Source organism: Aotus nancymaae, unplaced genomic scaffold, assembly GCF_030222135.1.
Source record: "Aotus nancymaae isolate 86718 unplaced genomic scaffold, 86718_ANA_hifiasm-v0.15.2.pri h1tg000007l, whole genome shotgun sequence".
Classification (NCBI taxonomy): Eukaryota; Metazoa; Chordata; class Mammalia; order Primates; family Aotidae; genus Aotus; species Aotus nancymaae.
This window is the reverse complement of record NW_026988418.1, coordinates 2,295,029-2,322,876: the sequence shown is the minus strand read 5'-3', so window position 1 is coordinate 2,322,876 and position 27,848 is coordinate 2,295,029. Positions and strand designations below refer to the sequence as shown.

Below are 27,848 nucleotides of genomic sequence, written 5' to 3'. Positions count from 1 at the left end.
AGCCACTGCGCCCAGCCATTGATCTATTTTCGTAGCAAGTTGTAAATGAAAGATCCGTTGGTGCGATGATGAGGGCAGTGGGTATTTAAGATGGAGAGGGTGGTAGAGAACATGGTGTCAGAAAGCAGAGTGTCCAAGAGCAGGGCCAAAGGGGTTCACAAATTCTTCCTTACAATGTGAGCTAGCACTGCTCCCAACCATCAGAGGAAGTGGGGTATGGTGGGAACCATCACAGTGGGGGATGGTGGAGAAGTGTATTTCATGTCATCTTCTGGCACTATGGTGTGGCCCACTTGAGAGCTGAATCATCCGAAACAGTTACTGTCCACGGGCTTGAATGGGGCCCCTCTCTGGAGAAGGTATGGTTAACACATATGTCTGTTCCCTCCATCAGCTGGCAGTGTTTATTTACTATGCTGTGTGGAAGCCTCAGAAACAGTGGATCACCTTGGACACAGGCATCTTGGAGAGTCCCTTTATCTACAGTCCTGAGAAGAGGGAAGAAGCCTGGAGGTTTATCTCATACATGCTGGTACATGCTGGGTAAGCAATGACAGTGAAGCCCGTGGTATCAGAGGTGATTATATCCTTGTAACCTCTAACATTTATTAGGTACTGTATTATTGATAAGGCACTTTCATGTCCATAATCTTGTTTGATCTTCACAGCAACCCTGAGGGGTAGTAGGTATTACTCCTGCTGTTTTATGTCTGAGGCTTAGAAGATGTAGTCACAGAGGCCGAGGCAGGCAGATCACTTGAGGTCGGGAGTTCGAGACCAGCCTGGCTGCTACGATGAAAACCCATCTTTACTAAAAATAAAAAAAAATTAGCCAGGCATGGTGGCACATACCTATAGTCCCAGGGGGCTGAGGCAGGAGAATTGCTTGAACCTGGGAGGTGGAGGTTGCAGTGAGCTGAGATTGTGCCACTGCACTCCGGCCTGGGCGACAAGAGTGAGACTCCATCTCAAAAAAAAAAAAAAAAAAAAATTTGCAAGGCTGTGTAGGATATATCATGTGTGGGGTTATATAAATTAGGAATGTTTTGGATGCAAGTGCCAAAAATATCTAACAGGGCCTTAAACAGAAGTTATTTTTTTTCCCATAAAAAATGCCCAGAGGGTCCAGGAATGGTGGCTTATACCTGTAATCCCAGCACTTTGCCAGGCCAAGGCGGGTGGATCACCTGAGGTTGGGAGTTCAAACCAACTTGGTCAACATGGCGAAACCCTGTCTCTACTAAAAATACAAAAATTGGCTTGGCGTGGTGGCTCACACCTGTAATCCCAGCACTTTGGAAAGCTGAGATGGGTGGATCACTGAGGTCAGGAGTTCGAGACCAGTCTAACATGGTGAAACCCTGTTTCTACTAAAAATACAAAAATTAGCTGGGCATGGTCGTGGGTACTTGTAATCTCAGCTACTAGGGAGGCTGAAGCAGGAGAATTGCTTGAACCTGGGAGGTGGAGGTTGCTGTGAGCCGAGATCGCACCATTGCCCTCCAGCCTGGGTGACAGAGGGAGACTCTGTTTCAAAAAAGAAAAAAAATTCTCACGCCTGTAATCCCAGCACTTTGGGAGGCCGAGGCGGGTGGATCACGAGGTCAAGAGATCGAGACCATCCTGGTCAACATGGTGAAACCCCGTCTCTACTAAAAATACAAAAAATTAGCTGGGCATGGTGGCGCGTGCCTGTAATCCCAGCTACTCAGGAGGCTGAAGCAGGAGAATTGCCTGAATCCAGGAGGTGGAGGTTGCGGTGAGCCGAGATCGCGCCATTGCACTCCAGCCTGGGTAACAAGAGCGAAACTCCGTCTCAAAGAAAAAAGAAAAAAAAATTATCCGGGAGTGGTGGCACATGCCTGTAGTCTCAGCTAATTGATAGACTGAGGCATGAGAGTCGCTTGAACCCGTGAGGTGGAGGTTGTGGTGCAATCTCTGCTCACACACACACACACACGTGCACACACACACATGAAAAAGACTGACACACATACACGCACACACATGCGTGAAAGAAAAAAAGAAAAAAGTTTTCTGCTAAAAAAAATTAGAAAATGGAATTCTAGTTAAGCAAATCCTTAACTAGAAAAAACACATGAAAGTTTGTTTGTCTCCCTGGGAAATAACTGCTTGGTTTAGTCATAATATTTGACAACTATTGTTTGTCGTTGCAGAGTTCAGCACATCTTGGGGAATCTTTGTATGCAGCTTGTTTTGGGTATTCCCTTGGAAATGGTCCACAAAGGCCTCCGTGTGGGGCTGGTGTACCTGGCAGGAGTGATTGCAGGTCAGTGTTCTCAGGTAACACAGAATCAATACCTCTGGGCTCTTAGGATTAAAAGCAAAGGAAATAAACACTTACAGTGGCCTTCTTTAAGTCGGTTTATTGTACTCCTAATACGTGCCAGGGAACACTAAGCCTTAGAGGTCATTTAATTAGAGATAATATCGCACATAAGGACTAGTCATTGTGCCTATCCTCAGGTAGCTCACAGTCAAGACAGGGTTTTGCATAACTGAAAATGCAAGTATGCCAGGTGCTTCCACCTGTAATCCCAGCACTTTGGGAGGCCGAGTTGGGTGGATCACTTGAGGCCAGGAGTTGAGACCAGCCTGGCCAATATGGTGAAACCCTGTCCCTATTAAAAATACAAAAATTAGCTTGGAATTGTGGCACACCTCTGTCATCCCAGCTACTCAGGGGGCTCAGGCACCAGAATCGCTTGAACCCAGGAGGCAGAGATTGCAGTGAGACAAGATCATGCCACTGTACCTCACACTCCAGCCTGGGCAATAGCGAGACTCTGTCTCAAAAAAAAAAAAAAAAAAAAAGGAATAAAGAAAACTGCAGACTAATGATTTTGAGAAATAACATGATCAGATTTGCATTTAAGAAAGATGACATTAAGGGAATGTAGAGAATAACTTATGGGGCCCAAAGACAGTAGTTATGAGCGGCATATGGCAGTGATCTCTAAAACTGGGTGCATCTAAGGTGATCTATTATGGTAAGGGAAGAAAATATTTGAATTCCAATCCATTCATTTGTTTATTTATTGGAAACATTTTAAAAAAAATTAAACTTTTAATTTTGAGATAATTGTAGATTTACATGCAGTTGTTAAAAATAATGCCTAGAGCTCTCATGTACCCTTTAAACCAGCTACCCCCAATGGTGGCATCTTGCAAAACATTAGTACTGTATCACAACTAGGATATCCACGTTGATACAGTCAGGGTACAAAACATTTCCAAGCCATATGGATCCCCCACGTTGCCTTTTTATAGCTCCACTGCCTTCCCTCCCACCCTCCTTTACCCCTGGCAACTAGTGATCTGTTCTCTATTTCTATAATTTTGTCATTTGAAGAATATTATATAAATGGAATAATCCGGTAGATAGCCTTGTGGGATTGATTTTCTTCACTCAGCATAACTCTCCGGGGATTCATCTAGTTTGTTGCATGTGTCAGTAGTTTATTCCTTTTTATTGCCCAGTATTTATTCCATAAAATGGATATAGCACCACTTGTTTAACCATTTACTCATTGAAGGACATCTGAGTTGTTTTCAGTTTTTGGCTATTAGGAATAACACCACTCTAAACACTTGTGTATACGTTTTTATGAATGTCAGTATGGGGCTTTGTGAACACAGTTTTCAGTTCTCTAGGATAAATGTCCAAAGGCACAGTTGTAGGATCATATGATAGGGGCATCTTTTTAAATTTAATTAATTAGTTAATTTCTTTTGAGACAGAGTCTCGCCCTGTCACCTCAGCTTGAGCGCAATGGTACGATCTTGACTCACTGCAACTTCTGCCTCCTGGGTTCAAGCGATCCTCCTGCCTCAGCCTCCCAAGTAGCTAGGATTACAGGTGCCTGTCACCATGCCCAGCTAATTTTTGTATTTTTAGTAGAGACGGGGTTTCACCATGTTGGCAGTGAGCCGAGATCGCACCATTGCACTCCATCCAGCCTGGGTGACAGAGGGAGCTGGCCTCGAACTCTTGACCTCATGATCTGCCCACCTTGGCCTTGCTGGGATTTCAGGTGAATTTTTAAAGAAAATTCTTTAAATATTAAACATTTAAAGAATGTTTTCTAGAATGTCTCTCCCATTTTATATTCACCCTGGCAATATATAAATGATTCAGATTCACCATTTGGTGTTGCATGATTTTTAATTTTACCTGTGCTTGTGATGTGGAAGCAGGGAAGGGAAGTGCTGGGTAGAGGAGGGCATGGTCCCTGGCTAGGGCTCTACCCCTGCACTCCCGCCCTGGCCTGTGCTCACGGACTTAGGTGAGGACAAGGCATTTTTGTTTTCCTGCCCAAATGGTGCATTTCCCAATACTACCCTGGCCTGCCACACCCCATTCTGTGCCTATAAAAACTCTGAGACCCTAGCCGGCAGACACGCAAGCAGCTGCATGTCAGGAGGAACACATTGGCAGATGACAGGACAGGAGCCAGTAGGCCAGCAGGCCACTGACCAGCAGCAGAAGGATGCGGAGTTTGGTTGAGGCAGTCGGAGGAGAGCCTGGGCTGCCGAGTGGCCCTACTTCAGGGGAAAACCATCACCCTTCTGGCTAACCCATCTGCCGAGAGCTACTTCCATTCAATAAAACCTTGCACTCGGCCGACCGTGGTGGCTCATGCCTGTAATCCCAGCACTTTGGGAGGTCGAGGCAGGCAGATCATGAGGTCAAGAGATGGAGACCATCCTGGTCTTGATCCAACATGGTGAAACCCCATCTCTACTAAAAATATGTAAAATTAGTTGGATGTGGTGGTGTACGCCTATAGTCCCAGTTACTGGGGAGGCTGAGGCAGGAGAATCACTTGAACCTGGGAGGCAGAGGTTACAGTGAGCTGAGATCGTGCCACTGTACTCTAGCCTGGTGACAGAGTGAGACTTTGTCTCAAAAATAAACAAACAAACAAAAAACCTTGCACTCTTTCTCCAAGCCCTCATGTGATCTAATTCTTCCAGTATACCAAGGCAAGAACCCTGGGATACAGAAAGCTCTCTGACCTTGAAATAAGGCAGAAGTCTAATTGAGCTGAGTAGCAGAAGTTACCTATGGAAGGGCTAAACTAAAAAAGTACTCTATAACACATGCCCACTGGGGCTTCAGCTGTAAATTCACCCCTAGATGCTGCCGTGGGGTCAGAGCCCTGCAACCTGCCCGTCTGTATGCTCCCCTAGAGGTTTGAGCAGTGGGGCACTGAAGAAGCCAGCCACACCCCCATCACACGCCCTGTGAGAGGGCAAGGGAGCTTTTCCCCATTTCACTCCTAAGTGGGTAGTGATATCTGATCATGGTTTTAATTTGCATTTTCCTAATGGGTAATGATGTTGAATATCTTTTATTTTCAAATTTGGAGGGACATTCTGAGATGCATTATTGAGTATCTTTTTATGTGCTTATCTGCCTTCTGTCTATCTTCTTTAGTGAAATGCCTCTTCTGTTTTTTGCCTATTTGCTAACTTTTTTAACTGCTGAATTTTGAAAATTCTTTATATATTCTAGATGCTAGCCCTTAACTGAATATGTAGTTTATAAATATTTTCGCCCAGTCTGTAGCTTGTCTTTTTATCTTTTTGCCAAGGTCTTTCACAGAACATCAATTCTAAATTTTGATGAAGTCTAACTTGCCAATTTTTCCATTTATGAATGGTGCTTTTGGGGTTATGTCTTAAAAACTTTTCACTGAACCTTAGGTCCTGAAGAGGTTTTCCAATGTTATCTTCTAAAAGTTATAGTTTTATGCTTTATATTTATTTGTTTGTTTGTTTATTTTTAGAGACAGTGCCACTTGGTTGCCTAGGCTGGAGTTTAGTGGTGCAATCATAGCTTACTGCAGCCTGTAGCCTCGAACTCCTGGGCTCAAGTGAACCTCTGGCTTTGGCCTCCTAAAGTGTTGGGATTATAGGCATGAGCCACTGCTCCAAGCCTTATATATTACTTTTTTTCTTTTTAATTTTATTTATTTATTTTTTTGAGATGGTGTTCTGCTCTTGTCACCCAGGCTGGAGTGCAGTGGTGTGATCTTGGCTCACTGCAACCTCTGCCTTCCAGGTTCAAGTGATTATCTGGCCTCAGCCTCCTGAGTAGCTGAGATTACAGGCACCCACCACTATGCCCAGCTAATTTTTGTATTTTTAGTTGAGATGGGGTTTTGCCATGTTGGCTAGGCTAGTCTTGAACTCCTGACCTCAGGTGATCTGCCCACCTCGGCCTCCCAAAGTGCTTGGGATTACAGGCGTGAGTCACCTCACCCAGCCTTTACTTTCAAATATACAACCCATTTTGAGTTTGAGGTTCTTTTCGTTTGTTTGGCCTAAAGATATCCAGTTATAGTAGGCCAGGCTCAGTGGCTCACGCCTATAATCCCAGCACTTTGGGAGGCTGAGGCAGGTGCATCATGAGGTCAGGAGTTTGAGACTGGCCTGGCCAACATAGTGAAACCCTCTCTCTACTAAAACTACGAAAATTAGCTGGGCATGCTGGCGCGTGCCTGTAATCCCAGCTATGGGGAGGCTGAGGCACGAGAATTGCTTGAACCTGGGAGGCAGAGGTTGCAGTGAGCTGAGATCATGCCACTGCACTCCAGTCTGGGCGATATGCTAGAACAATTCATTGAAGACTTTTTCCTCAATGAACTGCTTTTGCACTATTATAAAAAATCATTTGCCTGTAGTTATGTGGGGGCTATTCTGGGTTCTTTTTATTCCATCAATTTCTGTGTGTATCCCTCCACCAATACTACATAGGCTTGATTACTGTAGCTATATAATAAGTCTTGAAATCAGAGTGATTCCTCTCACTTTATTCTTCATTTTCAAAATTTAGCTGTTCTAATTCCTTTCCCTTTCCATATAAGTGTTAGAATAATTCTGTTTATAGTTATAGAAATTCTTGCTGAGATCTTAATAGGAGTTGTCTTAAATCTGTACATCAATTTGGGGAGAGCTGATATCTTTTCTATAGTAAGTCTTTTGATCTATGAACAGTGTCTCTTATTTATATCTCCTAAATGGTATTTTAAATTTCAGTGTTCATGTGTTCATTGCTAGAATACAGAAATACCATTGATTTTTGCATGTTGTTCTTATACCCTGTGACCTTGCTGAACTCACTTATTAGTTGTAGGGATTTTGTTTTATTTTGTTCTAGATTCCTTGGGATTTTCCATGTCATCTGCAAATCATCAAGTCATCTATAAATAGAGACAGTTAATTTCTTCCTTTTGAATCTGTATGTCTTTTGTTTCTTTTTCTTGCCTTATTGTGCTGGCTAGCACTTCAAGCACTATGTTAAATAGGAGTGAAGAGAACAGATGTTCTTGCCTTGTTTCCAATCTTAGGCAGAAAGCAATTAGTCTTTTGCCACAAAGTGTAATGTTAGCTGTAAGTTTTTTTTTTTTCCTTGAGACAGAGTCTGTTACCCAGGCTGGAGTGAAGTGGTACAATTTTTGCTCACTGCAACCTCCACCTCCCAGTTTTAAGCAATTCATGTGCCTCAGCCTCTGAGTAGTTTGAGTAGTTGGGATTACAGGCATGCGGCACCATACCCAGCTAATTTTTTTTTTTTTTAATAGAGACACAGTTTCACCATGTTGGTCAGGCTGGTCTTAAACTCCTGGCCTTAAGTGATCTGCCTACCTCGGCCTCCCAAAGTGCTGGGATTACAGGCATGAGCCACCACACCCAGCCAACTGTAAGTTTTTTGTAGGTGCTCTTTACCAATCTATTTATTTCTAAAAAATGAGCAAGAAATCTATCGAGCAAAGTCCTATGGATGGTAAAAAGAAAAATAAGACTAGGCACAGTGGCTCATGCCTATAATCCCAGCACTTTGGGAGGCTGAGGCGGGAGGATTGCTTGAGTTCAGTAGTTCGAGACTAGTCTGGGCAACATAATAAAACTCCGTCTCTACCAAAAAATAAATTAGTCTGGACATGGTGGCTCATGCTTGTAATCCTAGCACTTTGGGAGGCCGAGGTGGGCAGATCATTTGAGATCAGGAGTTTGAGACCAGCCTGACCAATATGGCAAAACCGGGTTTCTACTGAAAATATAAAAATTAGCCGGGCATGGTGGTGTGTACCTGTAATCCTAGCTACTCAGGAGGCTATGGCATGAGAATCCCTTGAACCCGGGAGGCAGAGGTTGCAGTGAGCTGAGATTGCACCACTGTACTCTAGCCTGGGCGACAGAGTGGGACTCTGTCTCAAAAAATATATATATTTTTAGCTGGGCACGGTGGCTCATGCCTATAATCCTAGCACTTTGGGAGGCTGAGGCACGTGGATCACGAGGTCAAGAAATCGAGACCATCCTGGTCAACATGGTGAAACCCCGTCTCTACTAAAAATACAAAAATTAGCTGGGCATGGTGGTGCGCGCCTGTAGTCCCAGCTACTCGGGAGGCTGAGGCAGGATAATTGCTTGAACCCAGGAGTGGGAGGTTGCGGTGAGCTGAGATCGCGCCATTGCACTCCAGCCCTGGGTAATGAGAATGAAACTCCGTCTCAATTATGTGTATATATATATAATTTCAAAATAAAAAAATATATTTTTAATATAAAAAATATATTTTTAAATATAAAAATAAAATATATATATATATTTAATTTAAAAAATTAGCAGAGCTCAGTGGTGCATGGCTGTAGTCTTAGCCACTTGGGAGACTGGGTGGGAGGATTGCTTGGGCCCAGGAGATGGAGGCTGCAGTGAGCTGTGATCATGCCATTGCACTTGAGCCTGGGCAACAGAGACATCCTTTCTAAAAAAAAAAAAAGAGAAAAGAAAAGGAAAAGAAAAGTGAACAAGAAACCAAGCCTAATTAGTTTTTTTTTAACATGAACAAGGCATTTATTATGAAAACATATTTTAAAACTTTTAGGCTTCACTTTCTAAAGTTGATAACCAAGCTTAGACAAGTCTTTTTTTTTTTTTAATATAGCAAGTTTTATATAGAGATTAGTATATTTCTGTTTAGTCTTCATTTTGATAGTGATTTCTAGATCTTGGTTACAGTTGTTATTGAACAATGCTACCACTGAATTTTTTCTTCACTGGAGCTCACCTAACTAGGTGAAGCTTTATCCACCATATCACCGTGTGATAACAACGGTGGTCTGTCTTGTTTCATTAGGGGGTCTTATCATGGCTCATGTCATTAGTGCCCGAATTTAGATTCCACAAGGCCTGAGGGACATCTATTTAAGTATTTTACCTTTGTAAATGACATACATAATTTCCAGGCACCGGCAATTTTGTTTTTCACACTTTGCTTTGGCTTAATTTTCTGAAGATGAGAAACATTTTAAGAACAGTAACTCTGAGCATTATAAGAAAATTTAAAGCAGCATCACAGTTTTCAAGAACTGGCTCAAATAGTTCTTCATGGCTGGGAGGCCTCAGGAAACTTATAATCATGCTGGAAGGCACCTCTTCACAGGGCGACAGAGGAATGAGTGCCTAACTAATATTTAATACACAGATTGACAAAAGACTCCCTTTGGTATTTATGTGTCACTTAAATATGTGCAGTTTCAGCTAGGCGTGGTGGCTCAAGCCTGTAATCCCAGCACTTTGGGAGGCCGAGACAGGTGGATCATCGGGGGTCATGAGGGGTGCGGAGGCTGCAGTGAGCCAAGATCATGCTGCTGCACTCCAGCCTGGAGCCTGGGTGAGACAGAGTGAAACTCCATCTCAAAAAAAAATATATATCTATCTATATATATAGATATAGATACACACACACACACACTTTATATATGCAGTTTCCTGGGGGTAGTTTGGGAGTTCTACCACACAAAGGAACTGAAAGCCCTCATTGGCTTGTTCCCTTTTGTGCTGTAAGATTTACTGCAGTCTGTGTAAATGGGGTAATCTTTCCAAGGAGTAAAGGACATCTGAGTTAAGGATTTATCACAAAAATCTTTTGTATCTTCCAGAGATTTGCTGATTAGTTTTTGGCAAATTACTTAGAAGAGTTGTTGACTTAAATTAGCTTATGCATTTTTCTTTTTAAAAAAGAATTTTCTGAAATTTTTTCTGTAATAACAAAAGTTTTTCCAGTAGTAATGCTCAACCTAACAGATGTGGTTGAAAAAACAAGCACAAAATATGTCCCTTTGAGGACACGATAGCATTTTTCTCTCAAGGAGTGAGAAAATAACTACTTTTCCAAAAATACTTATGCTGTGAAAAGAACATTTTGAAAATTAATAATTGGAAATTATTCCACCATTATATGATTTTGCTGCAACAAAATGATGCAACATCTCTTATAGAAGTTCACACTTAAAAAGCTGGGAAATAGGCTGGGCGTGGTGGCTCACATCTGTAATCCCAGCACTTTGGAAGGCAGAGGCAGATGGATCACCTGAAGTCAGGAGTTCAAGACCAGCCTGACCAACATGGAGAAACCCCGTCTCTACTAAAAATACAAAATTAGCTGGTTGTGGTGGCACATGCCTGTAATCCCAGCTACTTGGGAGGCTGAGGAAAGAGAATCGCTTGAACCTGGGAGGCAGAGGTTGTCGTGAGCCAAGATCGTGCCATTGAACTTCAGCCTGGGCAGCAAGAGTGAAACTCCATCTCAAAAAAAAAAAAAAAAAAAAAGACTGGGAAATAATTTCCTAATCTGTGTTAGAACTTCTCAGTGAAAAGTTATAGTGGGTTTTAAACTTTATTGTAGTACTTCCTGATTAGTTTGCAATAACTAATGATTGACATTGGGGAAGGCAAGAATTAATAGCCAAATTACAAGAAAATATTTGTATCATTGGCGTAAGCCCAGGCAATGAGGCAGTACTTCATTTGATGCATTTGAAGTTATACATACTTTTAAAAGTTAATATTTTGGCTATGGCAGACACTAGGAGCAAATTTTCTTTTCTTTTCTTTCTTTTTTATTTCTTTTTTTGAGACAGAGTCTCACTCTGTTGCCCAGGCTGGGGTGCAGTGGCGTGATCTTGGCTCACTGTAACCTCCACCTCCCAGGTTCAAGCAATTCTCCTCCCTGAGCCTCCTGAGTAGCTGAGACTATAGGCACATGTCACCATGACTGGCTAATTTCTGTATTTTTCGTAGAGACAGAGTTTCGCCATGTTGGCGAGGATGGTCTTGATCTCCTGACCTCATGATCCACCTGCCTTGGCCTCCCAAAGTCCTCAGATTACAGGTGTGAGCCACCGTGCCCAGTCTAGGAGCAAATTTTCTTTCTTTCTTTTTTTTTTTGAGACGGAGTCTTGCTCAGCTGCCTAGGCTGGAGTGGAATGGTGCATTCTCGGCTCACTGCAACCTCTGCCTCTCAAGTTCAAGAAATTCTCCAGCCTCAGCCTCCTGAGTAGCTGGGATTACAGGGGCATGCCACCATATCCGGCTAGTTTTTTTGTATTTTTAGTAGAGACGGGGTTTCACCATGTTGGCCAGGCTGGTCTCAAACTCCTGACCTCAGGTGATCCACCTGTCTCAGCCTCCCAAAGTGCTGGAATTACAGGGGTGAGCCACCATGCCCAGCCTAGGAGCAAACTTTCTATAGAAAATAACTGAATTTGGCTGGGTGCGGTGACTCATTCCTGTAATCTCAGCACTTTGGGAGGCCAACATTGGTGGATCACTTGAGGCCAGGAATTTGAGACTAGCCTGGCCAATGTAGTGAAACCCCATTTTTGTCTCTGCAAAAAATACAAATATTAGCTGGGTGTGGTGGTATGCACCTGTAATCCCAGCTATTTGGGAGGTCGAGGCATGAGAATTGCTTGAGCCTGGGAGGCGGATGTTGTAGTGAGCCGAGACAGTGCCACTGCAGTCCAGCCTGGGCAACAGAGTGAGACTTTGTCTCAAGAAAAAAAAAAAAGCCCCCAAAACTGATTTTAAAATTACATCTCTGCATTTTATATTAATTAATTAATTTATAGAGATGGGGTCTTGCTATGTTTCCCAGGCTGGTCTCTAACTCCTGGGCTCAAGCAGTCCTCCTGCCTCAGCCTCCCAGATAGCTGGGACTAGAGGCACATGCCACAGTGCTTGGCTTACATCTTTGTATTTCTGTGTCCTAATATTTAACAAAGATTTTTTAAAATAATGACGTTTATTTAATGATACTACTCATTAAAATATTTTTTATACCATGAATAAAGTAAAAATAGTTAAAAATTATTATTTAATCAGGCCAGACTCAGTGGCTCACGCCTGTAATCCCAGCACTTTGGAAGGCTGAGGCGGGTGGATCACCTGAGGTCAGGAGTTCAGGACCAGCCTGGCCATCATGGTGAATCCCCACCTCTACTAAACATACAAAAAATTAGCTGGGTGTGGGGGCATGGTGGTAGGCACCTATAATCCCAACTACTCAGAGGCTGAAACAGGAGAATCACTTGAACCTGGGAGTCGGAGTTTGCAGGATCGTGTCACTGCACTCCAGCCTGGGCAACAGAATGAGACTCTGTATCTAAAAACTAAAAAATAAAAAAAAATTATTTAATCAGTATGTCTCATCCTTTAAAGATTCTAACATATCTTTTGGGGTGACATAATTCAACCCATTATAGTGGGATATAAAACAATCCCCAAAATTATTTTACTGATCAAACACTTGTCATCCTTCTAGAACCGAGGGTCCCAGTGAGGGCCTGCGATCTTGCAGGGAACAGTGGCAGTGGGGATCGAGAGCAAGATGCAGTCATGAGACATGTTAAACAGATAGAACTGGCGAGTCTCAGTGAAGTAGCTTCCCATCTTACTTCCCTCCTGCTTATTTGGATCCTGGTTTTCCATCTTCGTCTATTTTTGCACACACCTAGTTTTTTCTGCCCTTGAAAGACTTTTTCAATGGCCAGGTCTTGCCTGGCTCCAGCATCTACTCCCCTGATTCCCCCACAGCTTGATTTCAACCTGTGGTATTTAGCCCTGCCCCAGTTTCAGAGCACAGAGCAAAGGGAGAAAGTGAACAACCTGTTCACATCCTCCACCTATTTTTGCAACAGCTTCTTGGCAGGTATCCCCTTGCCCTTTCATTCTATCCTTCACACTGCTGCCTGGGTCACCTTCCTGAGACACCTGAAAAGTTTACAGTGGCAAAAAAAAAAAAAAAAAAAAAAAAATCCAAAATATCCAAAGATGCTCTTCATTACCCTCTACTACCTGACCTCATTGCCCTTCTTGCTTTTCTTTTCTTTTTTTTCATAGGTTAAGTGTCTTTAATTGAAAAGCTAACAAACTGTCCAGTTACATTTCTCCCAAAAAACCACAAACTGGGTAGTAACTGAGTCTCTAGGCAATATATTTAAAGCTAAGAGGATTAAAAATAAAATTAAAGAAAAAGAAAACAAGTCCTCAGATGCAGTGAAGGGAGGAGCCCTGCTAAATACAGGCTAATCAATACAGTGGTACTCCTTGCCTGCAGGAGGCTGAAAGACATCCTAGTAACTCCACTCAGAACGTTTACTTCAAGAAGCCTTTTCCAGTTTCCAACTCATGAATAAAGATAATATTTTGTTAATTCTATTCCAGATAACTTTTTTGCAGGTTGTTTTATTTACGATGCCAACTTTTAAAAGGTCACTGAAGTTAACTGGACAATAAACTAGGCAGACATTGCTTTACAAAAAAGAGGGAAAGCCCAAAATGCCACTTATAGAGAACCCACAGTTCAGTTTTATTCAGAGCAAAGAAAAAAGAAACTTTCAATCATACTAGAAGAAACTCAGCCATAGATTTGGAATCTGTACTCAAACTACGCATGCAATGAGGACAATATTCTGCTAATACAATTGACTTGCTGCTGTATTTGTCACTGTTTGTCTAATATTAACAATTATAAACAGAGCAGTGCAACTAGTATTTGGAACAATCCTTACAGTGTTATAGTGTCAGGCACAACATTTCACTTCTCTTCACACTACTGGTTCTCTTTGTGTACCTGGGCTTCCTCCTCTTCAGTAAAGTCATTTTTGATATTGAAGGTCTTGTGAATCTCCTCAGGAGTTTCCCCCTTGATCATATTGGCAACAGTCTTGCATGTAACATCAAGCAAACCTTTGATGTCTAAGTAGTTTGCAGCCAGAATGAGTTCAAAAAGTGTTCCTTGGTCAACTTTCAGGAATTCTTGGTCCCAAACAGGAATATAATCTGTTCGCTTTTCTTCGTTCTCATCATCCTCAGGAGGAGGAGGGTCATCCTTGTGGTGGGTGCACCACTGAATGACCTTTTTTAATATTGCCGCATTAACATTTGGTAGAGGAACTGGGTCATCATCTCCTTCATCATCCATTCCCAAATCTTCCAACATGGTCTTGATTGTCACAGATTGTTTGGCAATTTCCACATCAACTTCAAATATCTCTCCATCAGAACTCTGCAATTTAATTGAACGCATGGTGTTCGGTGTTAAGGAGACAGCTGGCCGGAGGCTGACGAGAGCTGCAAGGCATCAGCGAAGGAAGAGAAAGGCTGAGGATGAAGCCACTCTTTTTTTTCTTTTTTGAGATAGAGTTTCACTCTGTCGCCCAGGGTGGAGTGCAATGGCACAATCTCAGCTCACTGCAACCTCCGCCTCCCGGGTTCAAGTGATCCTGCCTCAGCTTCTGAGTAGCTGCGATTACTGCATGTGCTACCACATCTGGCTAGTTTTGTTTTTTAAGTAGAGATGGGGTTTCACCATGTTGGTCAGGCTGGTCTTGAACTCCTGACCTCAGGTGATCTGCCCACCATGGCCTCCCAAACTGCTGGGATTACAGGCATGAGCCACTGTGCCCGGCCTTTGCTTTTTCTTCTAGATTCCTTCATATATAATTCTGATTTTCTCACTCTTGCTTCTGGCAAAGTGTGGTCTACTGATTAGCAGCATAGGTATCACCTGAGAGTATGTTAAAATGCAGAATATTGGATTCCACACCCAACCTACTAATCAGAATTTGCTGTTTTAGCAAATGCACAGGTGACTTGAATGCACATGAAAGATTGAGGCTTGCTGGTCTGCACTCCAGCCCACTGTTCCCCAATCTGACTGATGGTCAGAATCTCCTGGAGACCTTGTCACAGCTATTACTATCAGATCGCACCCTGGTCTACTGAATCGGAATCTCTGGTGATATGGCCTTGGGATCTGTATTTTTTTTCTGTTTAATGACGTATGTACACTCAACTGTAGATGTATAATAAAATGTACACATTTAAAGTACACAATTTGATAAGTTTTGATATGTGCATATGACCATGAAACTGTAACATCATAATCCTTGACCCCCAAAAAAGTTTCCTTGTGACCCTTTGGAATCCCTCCATCTCCTACCCTCCACAACCTTCCCCACTCAACTATCGATCTATTTTGTCATTATAGATTAGTTCGTATTTTCCAGAATTTTATATAAGTAGAGTATGTACTCTTTATTATCTGGTTTCTTTCACTCAGGATAATTATTTTGAGATGTTTCCATGTTGTGGTGTGTATCAAGAGTTGATTCATTTAATTGCTGAGTAGTATTTGATTGTGGGGATATACCACATTGTATTTATCCATTCTCCCAGTGATAGAAATTTGGGTTGTTTCCATTTGGAGGCTGTTACAAATGAAGCTGCTATGAACATTTGTGTACAAGTCCTTGTGTGAACAAATGTTTTCATTTCTCTTGGGGAAATACCTAAGAATGGAATGGCTTGATCCAATGGTAGAGTATGTTTAACTTTTAAGAAACTCGCTTTTTTGATGGCTTCACTGAGATATAATCAGATATACAATGCACCCATTTAAAGTGTAGAATTCAATTTTTTAGTTGATTTACAAGGTTGTGCACCCATCATCACAATCTAATTTTAGGATATTTTTATCCTTCAGAGAAACAATGTATCCATTAACAGTCATCTCCCATTCCACACCCTACAACCCTGCTCCAGTTCTAGGCAGCCCCTAACCTACCTCTGTCTCTATAGATTTGCCCAGTCTGGACAGTTCATGTAAATGGAATCATAATGTGGTCTTTTGTGACTGGCTTTTTTCACTTAGCATAATGTTTTCAATGTTCAGCCACGTTGTAGCATGTTTCATACTTTATTCCTTTTTATGGCTAGACAATATTCCATTTTGTGGATAGATGACATTTTCTTAATCCGTTTGTCAGTTGATGGACATTTGGATTGTTTCTGCTTTTTGGCTATTATTTATAACACGGGTATGAACATTTGTTTACAAGATCTTTTAAAAAAGATTTTTTTGTTTACAAGATTTCATGTGGATATATGGTTTCATTTCTCTTGGGTATATACCTAGGAATGGAATTGTTAGGTCATATGGTAGCAAAGTGATACCACTTTACGTCTCCACCAGAAGTTCCTGTTCCTTTAATTTTAGGCAAAATATTAAGTCTTTTTTTTTTTTTTTTTTTTTGATAGATTCTTGCTCTGTCACCCAGGCTAGAGTGCAACTGTGTGATGTCAGCTCACTGCAACCGCCGCCACCTGGGTTCAAGCAATTCTGCCTCAGCCTCCCTGGTAGCTGGGATTACAGGTGTGCGTCACCATACCTGGCTAATTTTTTGTATTTTAGTAGAGATGGGGTTTCACCGTGTTGGCCAGGCTGGTCTCGAACTCCTGACCTCAAGTGATTTGCCTGCCTTGGCTTTCCAAAGTGCTGGGATTACAGGCATGAGCCCCCGTGCCCAGCCATAAATACTTTTTAGATTTGTTCTGTAACTTAGTTATGTTACTTGAAAGCAGTTTAATTCTTTTTGGTAAGGTGCTAATTATTCCCATGACTGCACCCTTCTGTGTACTCGAAGCAATGCCCCATTAATTATGGAGTTTCCCAGTACACACTCCCACATTGCTTGAAGGAGAGGACCTAGAGAAAAGTCGCAGGGCAGATAAGCAGCGGAGGGTGGGCCTGGATTTGGCTTATCAGTCTTTAGGGCCCTCCTGCCCTAGGAAGGGCAGTGAGGACCGTGGTGTTGCCCCCATCATTATCACCCCGGCCATGAGCTTGCAGGACTGGGGTAGACCCAGAGAAGGGCCAGAGTCTGCTGTCTGAGTCCCTTCTCTGGGGGTGCTTGGGCCTTGGTGAACTTCCTTTGCATGCTAACTTCATCCCGATCACACTTGATTTTCCTACTGTGATTTCCCTTCTTTCCAGTTTCTTCACCAACTTAAAAATTCTGTATTGAGGCGGGGTGCAGTGGCTCATGCCTTTGATCAGCACTTTCAGAGGCTGAGGTGGGCGGATCACGAGGTCAGGAGATTGAGACCATCTTGGCTAATATGGTGAAACGCCATTGCTGCTAAAAAAAAAAAAAAAAAAAAAAATTAGCCAGGCATGGTGGCATGCGTCTATAGTCCCAGCTACTCAGGAGGCTAAGCCGAGATTGCAGCACTGTGCTCCAGCATGGGCAAGACTCTGTCTCAAAAAAAAAAAAAAAAATTGTGTATTGAGAGCAGTTTCCTACATTACTTCAAATCCTGTTCAGAACAAGGATCATTCCTGGAAGTCAGAAAGGAGGGGAAATAAGCTTAGTCACAGAAGACTACTTCATACTTGAGCTTCTGTTTCAAGGAAAGTGAGTAAGTGGTGCTGGAGCCCTGCCCCTCTGCAGTGTGTGGTTTTGTCCTGATACATTTTAAGATTGAGGTGTAACTTACATGTAATAAATGCCCAGACTTATGATGTGTGGAAACAAAAGAGTTTTCCAGAACAGAAAGTTACTTAGGCGCTCTGGTGCTGTGTAAGCAACAGGTAGTCTTCCCATTTCATTTTTGGTGGTTCTCTCCTTGGCTTGGGTAATTTCCTCCCATGCTCCTTTCTGGAGTGTTCTGTGTGCAGCAGTCTATTCTCTGGTACCCTGTCTTATAAACTCTAGCGTTCCAGATCTAGCTGGACTCTAAACTTCAACTTATCAACTTCAAGTTTGCTGAGACCTGCCTGGGTTCCCACTTCATGCATTGTATTCTGTAATCTCCCTCAAGGTAGTATGTCAGCAATCAGATAACTCCATTGATAACTCATTCAATCTATTTATAACTGATTCCCTGTCTCTAAATGGTTTACTGGTTTTGTTTTTGGTTGTCTAGTATCTTGAAGACCATTCTTTCATATATATTGTCCAGTGCTTTTGACTTTTTCGCGTGAGACAGCAAATCCTTTTCTTGTTACCTTATCATGGTCAGAAGTAGACATTTGTATCTATTTAAAAAATAAATTTATCATATGATTATGATACAATCACCCCAGCCCTAGGCTATAGGTTAGCATTTGAGAATTGATACTCTAAGTTGCTCTGGACTACTTCTTTTCTTTTGAGACAGAGTCTCGTTCTGTCACCTGGGTGGAGTGCAATGGTGCGTGAGATCTTGGCTCACTGCAATCTCTGCCTTCTGGGTTCAAGTGATTTTTGTGCCTCAGCCTCCCCAGTAGTTGGGATTACAGGCACACACCACCACACCTGGCTAATTTTTTGTATTTTTTATTTTTTTGTTGTTTTTCAGATGGAGTCTCACTTTTGTCACCCAGGCTGGAGTGTAGTGGCATGATCTGGGCTCACTGCAACCTTTGCCTCCTGGGTTCAAGTGATTCTCCTGCCTCAGCCTCCCAAGTAGCTGGGATTACAGGTGCCTGCCACCATTCCTGGCTAATTTTTGTATTTTTAGTAGAGACGGGGTTTCACCATGGTGCCCAGGCTGGTCTTGAACTCCTGAGCTCAGGCAATTAACCTGCCTTGGCCTCCCAAAGTGCTAGGATTACAGGCATGAGACACCTTGCTCAGCCTACTGGACTACTTCTCACTGATCTTCAGTTATCCATATACCTTTTTCCATGCCATTGCTTTTCCAGTTCTCTAAGTCCTGAATACCTTCTTCCCTTTTGTTTTTCTTATCCAATCCTTTTGTATGTGGGGGTGGAAAGGAGGTAGGGAGGTCTTGCTCTGTCACCCAGGCTGGAATGCAGTGGCATGATCATAGCTCACTGCAGCCTCAAACTCCTGGGCTCAAGTGATCCTACCAGCTCAGCCTCTTAAGTAGGTGGGACCATAGGCATGTACCACCATGATGGGCTAATATTTTTCTTCTATTTTTGGAGACAGGTCTCACTCTGTGGACCAGGTTGATCTCAGACTCTTGCCTTCCTGACCTCAAGCAATCCTCCTGCCTGAGCCTCAGAAAGGGCTGGGATTACAGGAGTGAGCCACCATGTCTGGCCAATCTTGAAGATTCTTCAAAGTTTAATCAAAATGCTGTCTCCTCCTCCTCAGAGTAGCAAGGACTCCACCCTTCTGTTGAGAAAATCACTCCTTCCTAAGTACTTCTACAATGAATTTATTTTTGTCATAGTAGTTGTTATATTCTGCATTTGTAATAGTTGTTTGCTCATCTTTTTGTAAAATTACTAAGGACAGAGACTTTTTCTTGCACTAAGTAGGTATTGTATTGTATTATACACTAAGGAAATGAAGGAGGGCCTTGAAAGGAATAGACCAAGTACTAGAACCAAGTGGTATAGAGAGAATATTTTAGTCTTAGCATAAGGTGGTTTGTAAAGCCTTGTTTTGGTCCAGTAAATTTAGGATTAGGTTAGCAAATAGGATTCATCTTGCTTGGGGAATCTGACTAGATGGCATGTTGAGAAGGATTCTGAGACCACCTTATAGCTCATTGAGAAAGATAGCCATTGAATAATAAAGTATTGGATTGTCTCAGGTATTTTGACTAAACGTAGGATATTTTATAATAATATTAGGTTGATGTAAAAATAATTGCAGTTTTTGCCCTTAAAAGTAATGGCAAAACCACAATTACTTTTGCACCAACCTAATAGCTAACAAATACATAATACACGTCAGGCAGCTTTCTAAGCACGAACATACATCAACACATTTACTTACCCTGAAAATCCATTGAATTAAGTTCTATTAATAGCCCCATTTTGCAGGTAGGGAAACTGAGACACAGAGGAGTTAAGTAACTTCCTCAAGTCATACTGCTGGTAATTCTGGCTCCAGATGATTCTGCCATTGTCACTGTTATGTAGCTGTTCTAATGAACATTCAGTGTTTTCAGAAACACTGTGGTAGTTAGCATATACAACTATATGAAACGGGCAAAATAGATCTGTTGCTTGCTAATATGATAATAGACCAAACTTCCCAAATGTCTACCTTAGATTAGAAAGATTTATCTTTCCTGATCCCTATAGTCATGTCTGATCCTTTGTGTTTTATTTCTTTAGGGTCCCTTGCCAGCTCCATCTTTGACCCACTCAGATACCTTGTGGGAGCTTCAGGAGGAGTCTATGCTCTGATGGGAGGCTATTTTATGAATGTTCTGGTGGTAAGAACCAGGGCGATGGAGTCCATGGGTCTCTTAAAAAAACAGAAAACACTAACAGTTCTTTGGTTCAATGAATCTTCATTTATCAATATTTACTGAACATTCATTTTTCTGAGAATTGTATGGCAATGCCATTTTATTTCCTTTCCTTTTCTTTCTTTTTTTTTTTTTGAGATGGAGTCTTACTCTGTCACCCAGGCTGGAGTGCAGTGGTACAATCTCAGCTCACTGCAACCTCTGCCTCCCACATTCAAGAGATTCTCCTGCCTCAGCCTCTTGAGTAGCTGGGACTACAGGCGTGTGCCACCATGCCCAGCTAATTTTTGTATTTTTAGTAGAGACAGAGTTTCACCATGTTGGTCGGGCTGGATTCCAACTCCTGACCTCATGATCTGCCTGCCTCAGCCTCCCAAAGTGTTGGGATTACGGGCATGAGCCACCGTGCCTGGCCCCTTTCGTTTTTTTTTTTCTTTCTTTTTTTTTGAGACAGGGTATTGCACCATTGCCCAGGCTGGAGTGCAGTGGTGTGATACCAAGTCACTACACTTCTGCCTCCTGGGCTCAAGTAATCCTCCCACCTCAGCCTCCTGAATAGCTGAGACTACAGGCATGGGCTGCCATGCCTGACTAATGTTTGTATTGTTTGTAGAGCCAGGGTTTCGCCATGTTGCCCAGGCTGGTCTCGAACTCCAGGGCTCAAGTGATCTGCCTACATTGGCCTCCCAAAGTGCTGGGATTACAGGCGTGAGCCGCTGCACCTAGCTTCCTTTCATATTTTTATCATTTTTTTCTGATTTCAAAAGTGATGAGTACTACACAACATTTTAAATAAAAAAATAGAAAGTTAAGGTCCTCAATATATATCTGTTAACGGGTGGGTGGTGAAAGAGGTTGTTGACAGTTTTATATATATATTTTTTCAGACCTTTTCTTTTCTTAAAGGAAAGCAAGTATATTAAGAAAGTAAAGGAATAAAAGAACGGCTACTTCATAGGCAGAGCAGCCCCAGCCTTTTCTACATGTATTCAGAATCCTACCAATGTTAATATTATAAAAATGACATCACCCTTATATTGTTCTGCATTTTATCATAGAGCACCCTGACCGTCTACCCATGTCATTGCCTAGAAATCCTCCCTGCTTAGCAGATGCTCCCTAGCATTGTCTACATAGATGCTCCATGATTTATTTAATGAATCTTTAATTGAAAAAATTTGGGGGTGATTCCTGCTTTTCATGTTTAGAAGTAATGCTATAAGAAATGCTCTTTTACATTTATCTTTTTGCATTTGTGTAATTTTCTTTTTGTAGGATAAATTTCTAGGCTGGGCATGGTGGCTCATGCCTGTAATCCCAGCACTTTGGGAGGCTGAGGTGGGCGGATCACGAGGTCAAGAGATTGAGACCATCCTGGCCAACATGGTGAAACCCCATCTCTACTAAAAATACAAAAATTAGCTGGGCATCGTGGCACACACCTGTAATCCCAGCTACTCAGTAGGCTGAGACAGGATAATTGCTTGAATCCGGACTGTAGAGGTTGCAGTGAGCCGAGATCACGCCACTGCACTCCAGCCTGGCGATAGAGTGAGACTCGGTCTCAAAAAAAAAAAAAAAAAAATTCTAGGAAGAAAAGTGTAAAGCAATTATAAAACCATTCCAAATATAGAAATCAGTTAGAAAAGTGGTTTTTTCAGCTTTGGATTGCAACCCATTAGTGGTTGTAGACTCACTTTAAGGAATTGTGGCCAAAAATTAAACCCAAGGAAATAAAAGCCAGTGTTATTGTTTGATTTATGTATGTACTGGGTTGTTACTTAAATTATTTGTTTCTGTAGGTTATGGTCATAAGAGTTTGAAAATAATTGATTTTGAATAAACATGCCTATTTCAGCATCTTTACTCCTTGGGAAGAGAGTTACTAATTTGAAAGGGAAGGGACAAGTAATTCAATAAATTATGGTAGAAATGTCTGACTCAGCAGTTTGTAGTGACACATAAGGGACCCAAAGCTATAATCCAGCAATGAGCCAGGTGTGCTGGTGTGCACCTGTAGTCCCAGCTACTCAGGCGTCTGAGATAGGAGGAGGGCTTGAGCCCAGGAGTTCGAGGTTGCAGCGAGCTATAGATTGCACCACTGCACTCCAACCTGGATGACACAGTGAGACCCTGTCTTCTACCTCCCCCTGCAGAACCCCCCCAATACCCTCCCCCCAAAAAACCCTGCGATAATTTTTGGCCAATATTTTCAATATTTTTTAAATTACTTCAAAAAATCAAGATAAGACTCAAATCTCAGTTAAGTCTTTGCTAAATACTACTGGGAAAGAGGATGAAGAAATATCAAATGAATATTGACCAAAAATCTTAGGAATATTTCATCAAACTTAGTTTAACAGCATTTTTCTATTTACTTATTGACATGTTAAGTGTTGATTTTATATTACTTTTATTTAGATTATTTCTGGCTGGCAAAATTGCATCATTTATATCATGAAATTAAATACCTTGGCATTTTATTCTCCAAAGTGCACTGTACTTCCCAAATACATTGGAAAACTCGGCTGTGACACTCATGCTTTGTTTTGCAAATATTTGACACTAGGAGATTATTTCAAATGAAGAGCAGATGAAGAGAGAGTAGAGCTGAGGTTTCATTTGCCCACTGATAGCTTATATGATTATTATTTATCTCTTTGCAAGAATTTTCAAGAAATGATTCCTGCCTTTGGAATTTTCAGACTGCTGATCATCATCCTTATCAGTAAGTGTGTTTTGTGAACACGTCACACTGTCAAAGTCAAAATGAAATGCAGAGACGAATGTCTAAACATTTTATTTGGGAATCACAGAATTGCAATTTGGGGCATATACACAGACCTGGGAGGTCTACGGTATGTCTGAAGAACAAAAGAAAAGGCTGGGGGTTTCCTTAGAAAGAGAAATGTTAATGTTATTTTGAAAGAGAGCTCATTGGTACTAGAGACACCTTTGGGAGCTGGTTGGTGAGTGATGGTGGTGGGGAGGACCAGTCTTAGACTTGTGTTGTTTAGACCTGATTCTTAGACTCAATTTGTTTTAGCAGCTATTAGGTGAAACTAGTCTTATGGTTAGAGCAGGTAGTTTCAGCAGCTGGGCTGATGGAGAATTCAATTGTTGGAGCAGTGCTATGTGCCTCAGTGCTTTTGTCCCCTGTCCCCTCGACGCTGATTTAGTTGGGTATGACAAGAATGACCTATTTTGCATAATCAACTTTCAAAATATTGTCACAACTTTATTGGTTTAGCCTTCAGAAGGCCTTTCCTCCTTTCCCAGACACTAACACGGAGAATGACTGCTGTCCTACAGTTAGAAAAAATTGTCCGCTTCACAGCACGAATCAGAAAGAAGTAAACAAAAGAGTTCTACAGACTCTCATGGGTGGTTCTTAGACATGCCTATGTGATGTATTTTTGCTTTTTGTATCATTATGGAGTCAGGGAAGCCAAGAGGATAGAGCCTCAGGCACCCCCGCTACTGGAACCACAATAGCTTCACTAGGTTTTATATACTGGACTTTTTCATATATTGGAAGCTGTATGTGATTCTGTCTGCAATGGAAAAACTTGGAAACCACTGATAGAATCTCTTTCTTCCTCAATTTCTAAATTTTCAGATTAAAAAAAAAAAACTGGCTGGGCGTGGTGGCTCGCACCTGTAATCTCAGCACTTTTGGGAGGCTCAGGTGGGTGGATCACGAGGTCAGGATATTGACACCATCCTGGCCAATATGGTGAAACCCAGTCTCTACTGAAATACAAAAATTAGTCGGGTGTGGTGGTGCGCACCGGTAGTCCCAGTTACTTGGGAGGCTGAGGCAGGGGAATCGCTTGAACCCAGGAGGTGGAGGTTGCAGTGAGCCTAGATCGTGCCACTGCACTTCAGCCTGGCGACAGAGCAAGACTGCGTTTCAAAAAACAAACAGAACACAACAAAACAGATCCAGAATATAAGTATTGAGTGACAGTTGAGGATTAAAGAGAGAGAGTTGGGGGGTGGGGGGGTAACCGTTCAAGAAGCCCAGACTAGGAGGGTGACTAATGTGGCTTTTGAAATCTCCAAGAATTCTAGAATTACATGCTAAGGGAGGTTAGGAAGAATGCTGTCTGGAGAGGGGCTGGACGTGCAGCTGAGTCTGAGAGTAAAGGTGGATTCCAGATGACAGCAGGCTGTAGAGCATAGAAGAAAACAGGAGCAAAGGTGGGGGTGGTAACTGGAGTTGACGGACCTGCTCCAGTTGAAGTTCCTCCACTTGCAGGGCTGCGGAAGAATGACAGACCATGGGGTCAGACCTGAAAGCCAAGGTAGAGGTTATACCTGATAAAGCCTAAGATGCTGGCTGTCCACACAGTAAGAAAACAGGATTTTGCAATTTGTATCAAGGGTTCAATTATCTCCATTACAGGAACAGAGGCAACTATGCCGATTGTAAGAACACTGATATTTCACTCTGAAATAAAATAATTCGCTTTTTTTTTTTTTTTTTTTTTGAGAATGAGTCTTGCTCTGTCACCCAGGCTGTAGTGTGGTGGTGCGATTTCAGCTCACTGCAACCTCCGCCTCTCGGGTTCAAGCAATTCTCTTGTCTCAGCCTCTCCTGTCTACAGGCACAGGCCATGAGGCCTGGCTAATTTTTGTATTTTCAGTAGAGATGGGGTTTCACCATATTGGTCAGACTGGTCTCGAACTCCTGACCTCAGGTGATCCACTCGCTTCAGCCTCCCAAAGTGATGGGATTGCAGGCGTCAGCCACCTCGCCCAGCCAAGTGGTAAATATTCTTCTTAATTGTGAATGACAATTAGCCTAAAAAACATTCCTTCATCAAGCATTATGTTCGAGACCAGCCTGGGCAACATAAGGAGACTCTGTCTCTACAAAATAATTGGCCAGGTGTTGTGGTGTGGGCCTGTGGTTCCAGCTACTTAGGCGGCTGAGGTGGGAGAATTTTCTTGAGCCTGGGAGCTTGAGGCTGCAGTGAGCCACTGTACTCTAGTCTGGGTGGCAGAGTGAGGTTGTCTTAAAAAAAAGAAAAAAATCCGTATGAAGGGAACTCTTTTAAAGTAAATGTCAGATTTTTAATGAGGACAGTGGTTTGGCTTCTTGGAATAAGGGCCGATTTGAGGTGGGAAGACATGTCTCAGTTTAGAGGCTGCAGTAACCTGGAAGAAAAGTCCCCTAGGAAGCAGAAAGAGGAAAAAGCCAAAGTCAGATCTAGGAAGGAGGTAAGATGGAGAGAAACTGGTTGGAGAAATTATCATACTAATGGTTACAAAGACTTTCTGAGAGGAGGTCTCCAATTGCGGAAGACTAAACCAAAGTAAACGTTTCCAGTTACGTGGCAGGTTTTTTTTTGTTTGTTTGAGATGGAGTTTCATTCTTGTGGCTGGAGTGCAAGGTGCGATCTGTTCACTGTAACCTCTGCCACCCGGGTTCAAGCGATTCTCCTGCCTCAGCCTCCTGAGTAGCTGGGATTGCAGGTACCTGCCACCACACCTGGCTAACTTTTGTATTTTTAGTAGAGATGGGGTTTCACCATGTTCACCAGGCTGGTCTTGAACCACTGACCTCGTGATCCATCTGCCTCAGACTCACAAAATGCTGGAATTACAGGTGTGAGCTGCCACGTCCAGCCAAGGCAGTGTTTTTTAAAAATACTTTCCTAGTCCCATGGGCATGTTATTTATGTGGACCAGGAAATGCAAATGATGATTGAAAATATGATATAGCCTCATTAATCTAGCACTTTGTGTAATAGTCATTTACAATTAAAGGAATATTGAATACTTTCTCGACCTCAATTTCTGTCCAGTGACTTCAACATCAGTCAATACAGTATTGAAAGGGAATCTAGTCAGAACACATGTCCTGATGCTATTTTCCCAAAGGCAAGGACTAGGTCTTTTCGTCTCCTAGGACACAGTGGCTCAGTAAGCAGAGCACAGGGAATTAGGGGATGGGTGAGGAATGTGATATCTGCAAGAGATGTTTCTAAGCACTAACATATAGGGCAGAGTTCTTCCAGGCCAAGAAACTGGAAGCTCCTTTTGCAGCACAGATCTGACTTACTTGAAGACTACCTAACTTCTGGCTCTCACAGTTTTATTGGAGAATATGGAATCATTTCCTTTCATGGACTGACACCTTCACAATTCCCGATGGTAATTACAGGCAATTAGCGTGGTGGCTGAGAGAAGAGCCTTGGTGTCTCGGCTTCTTTATGTATAAAATGTCACCATCCTTCTTCACTTTGATTGTTACAATAGTACTTTTTCAGCTGCTCTTCCAGTTCCCGTTCTTGCTTCCTTGTAGTCTGCTTCCTATACTGCAGCTAGAATGATCTTTTTAAAACCACCAGCGTGGTCACTCAAGCCTGTAATCCCGGCACTTCGGGAAGCCGAGGTGGGTGGATCACCTGAGGTCAGGAGTTCAGGAGTTCAAGACCAGCCTGAACAACATGGTGAAACCCCTGTCTCTACTAAAAGTACAAAAGTTAGCCAGGTGTGGTGGTGCATGCCTGTAATCCCAGCTAATCAGGTGGCTGAGGCTTGAGAATCGCTTGAACCTGGGAGGCAGAGATTGCAGTGAGCCAAGATCACACTACTGCACTCCAGCCTGGGTGACAGAGTTGAGACTGTCTCAAACAAGGAAACAAAGAAAATGTATCATGTCACTCCTGTGCTCAAGAGCTTTCAAAGACTTCCTATCACTCAGATTAAAAGTTAAAGTCCTTACAATGGTCCATATAGACCGTACATAAGCTGTCCCCTGCTACTTGTCTGATCTCATCACCCACAACTGTATTCCTAACTCTAGTCCAGAATCACCTGGAGGTCTTGTTAAAATGAAGTTGTTGGAAACAACAACCTGACCACAGTTGGTGGTTGGAAAATACAGCCACGGAAGTTGGAATCTGCTAAGGAGTGTACAACTCACCTTCTGAAAACAAAAACAAAGACCTAACTCCATAGAAAGCTGAGTTCCACCCTCAAAGTTTCTGGTTCAAGAGGTCTGGGGTGGGTCTAAGAGTTTTCATTTCTAGTAAGTTTCCAGGTGAAGCTGATGCTGCTGGTCTTGGTAAAAACCACTGTGAAAACCACTGATCCAGCCAGCTCAACTGCTTTGGTATTCCTCAAACACACCAGGCACATTCCTGCTTAGGGACTTTTCCCTCTCTCTGAAACACTCTTGTGTTGAATAGCAGCATGACTTGTACCCTTACCTCTGTCCAGTGTCATATTCTCAGAGAGATCATCCTTGACACCCCTATTGAAAATCACACGCAACATCTGGCATCCTCAGTTCTTCTTCCTCTCTTTGTATTTTCTCCATAGCACTTAGTACCATTTGACATACTGTTTTACTGTCAGCTCCATGAGGCAGGGCTGTCAGATCTGTCTGTTGCTGCCTCTCTACCATCTAGAATATGCTTGACACATAGAGGACAATGAATGCTTGTTGGATGAATAAATCC

The 27,848-nt window shown here is 42.4% G+C and overlaps 2 protein-coding genes across 3 annotated transcripts in view; one reads left to right on the top strand and one right to left on the bottom strand.

The window, feature by feature from the left end:
* RHBDL2 (rhomboid like 2) overlaps window positions 1-27,848 on the top strand; it is a 59,175-nt gene that overhangs the window by 29,018 nt on the left and 2,309 nt on the right. For both annotated transcript variants that reach the window (XM_064372181.1, XM_064372180.1), the window contains exons 3-6: window positions 395-543; window positions 2,178-2,290; window positions 20,237-20,337; window positions 23,041-23,101. In XM_064372181.1, coding sequence (XP_064228251.1) covers window positions 395-543; window positions 2,178-2,290; window positions 20,237-20,337; window positions 23,041-23,101 — 424 coding nt within the window. The remainder of the gene's footprint in view (window positions 1-394; window positions 544-2,177; window positions 2,291-20,236; window positions 20,338-23,040; window positions 23,102-27,848) is intronic.
* Window positions 13,655-27,848, bottom strand: part of LOC105708035 (S-phase kinase-associated protein 1-like) — a 33,600-nt gene continuing 19,406 nt past the window's right edge. The window contains exon 3 of the mRNA XM_064372182.1: window positions 13,655-14,448. Within this exon, the coding sequence (XP_064228252.1) occupies window positions 13,928-14,448 (521 nt within the window). The 3' untranslated portion in view covers window positions 13,655-13,927. The remainder of the gene's footprint in view (window positions 14,449-27,848) is intronic.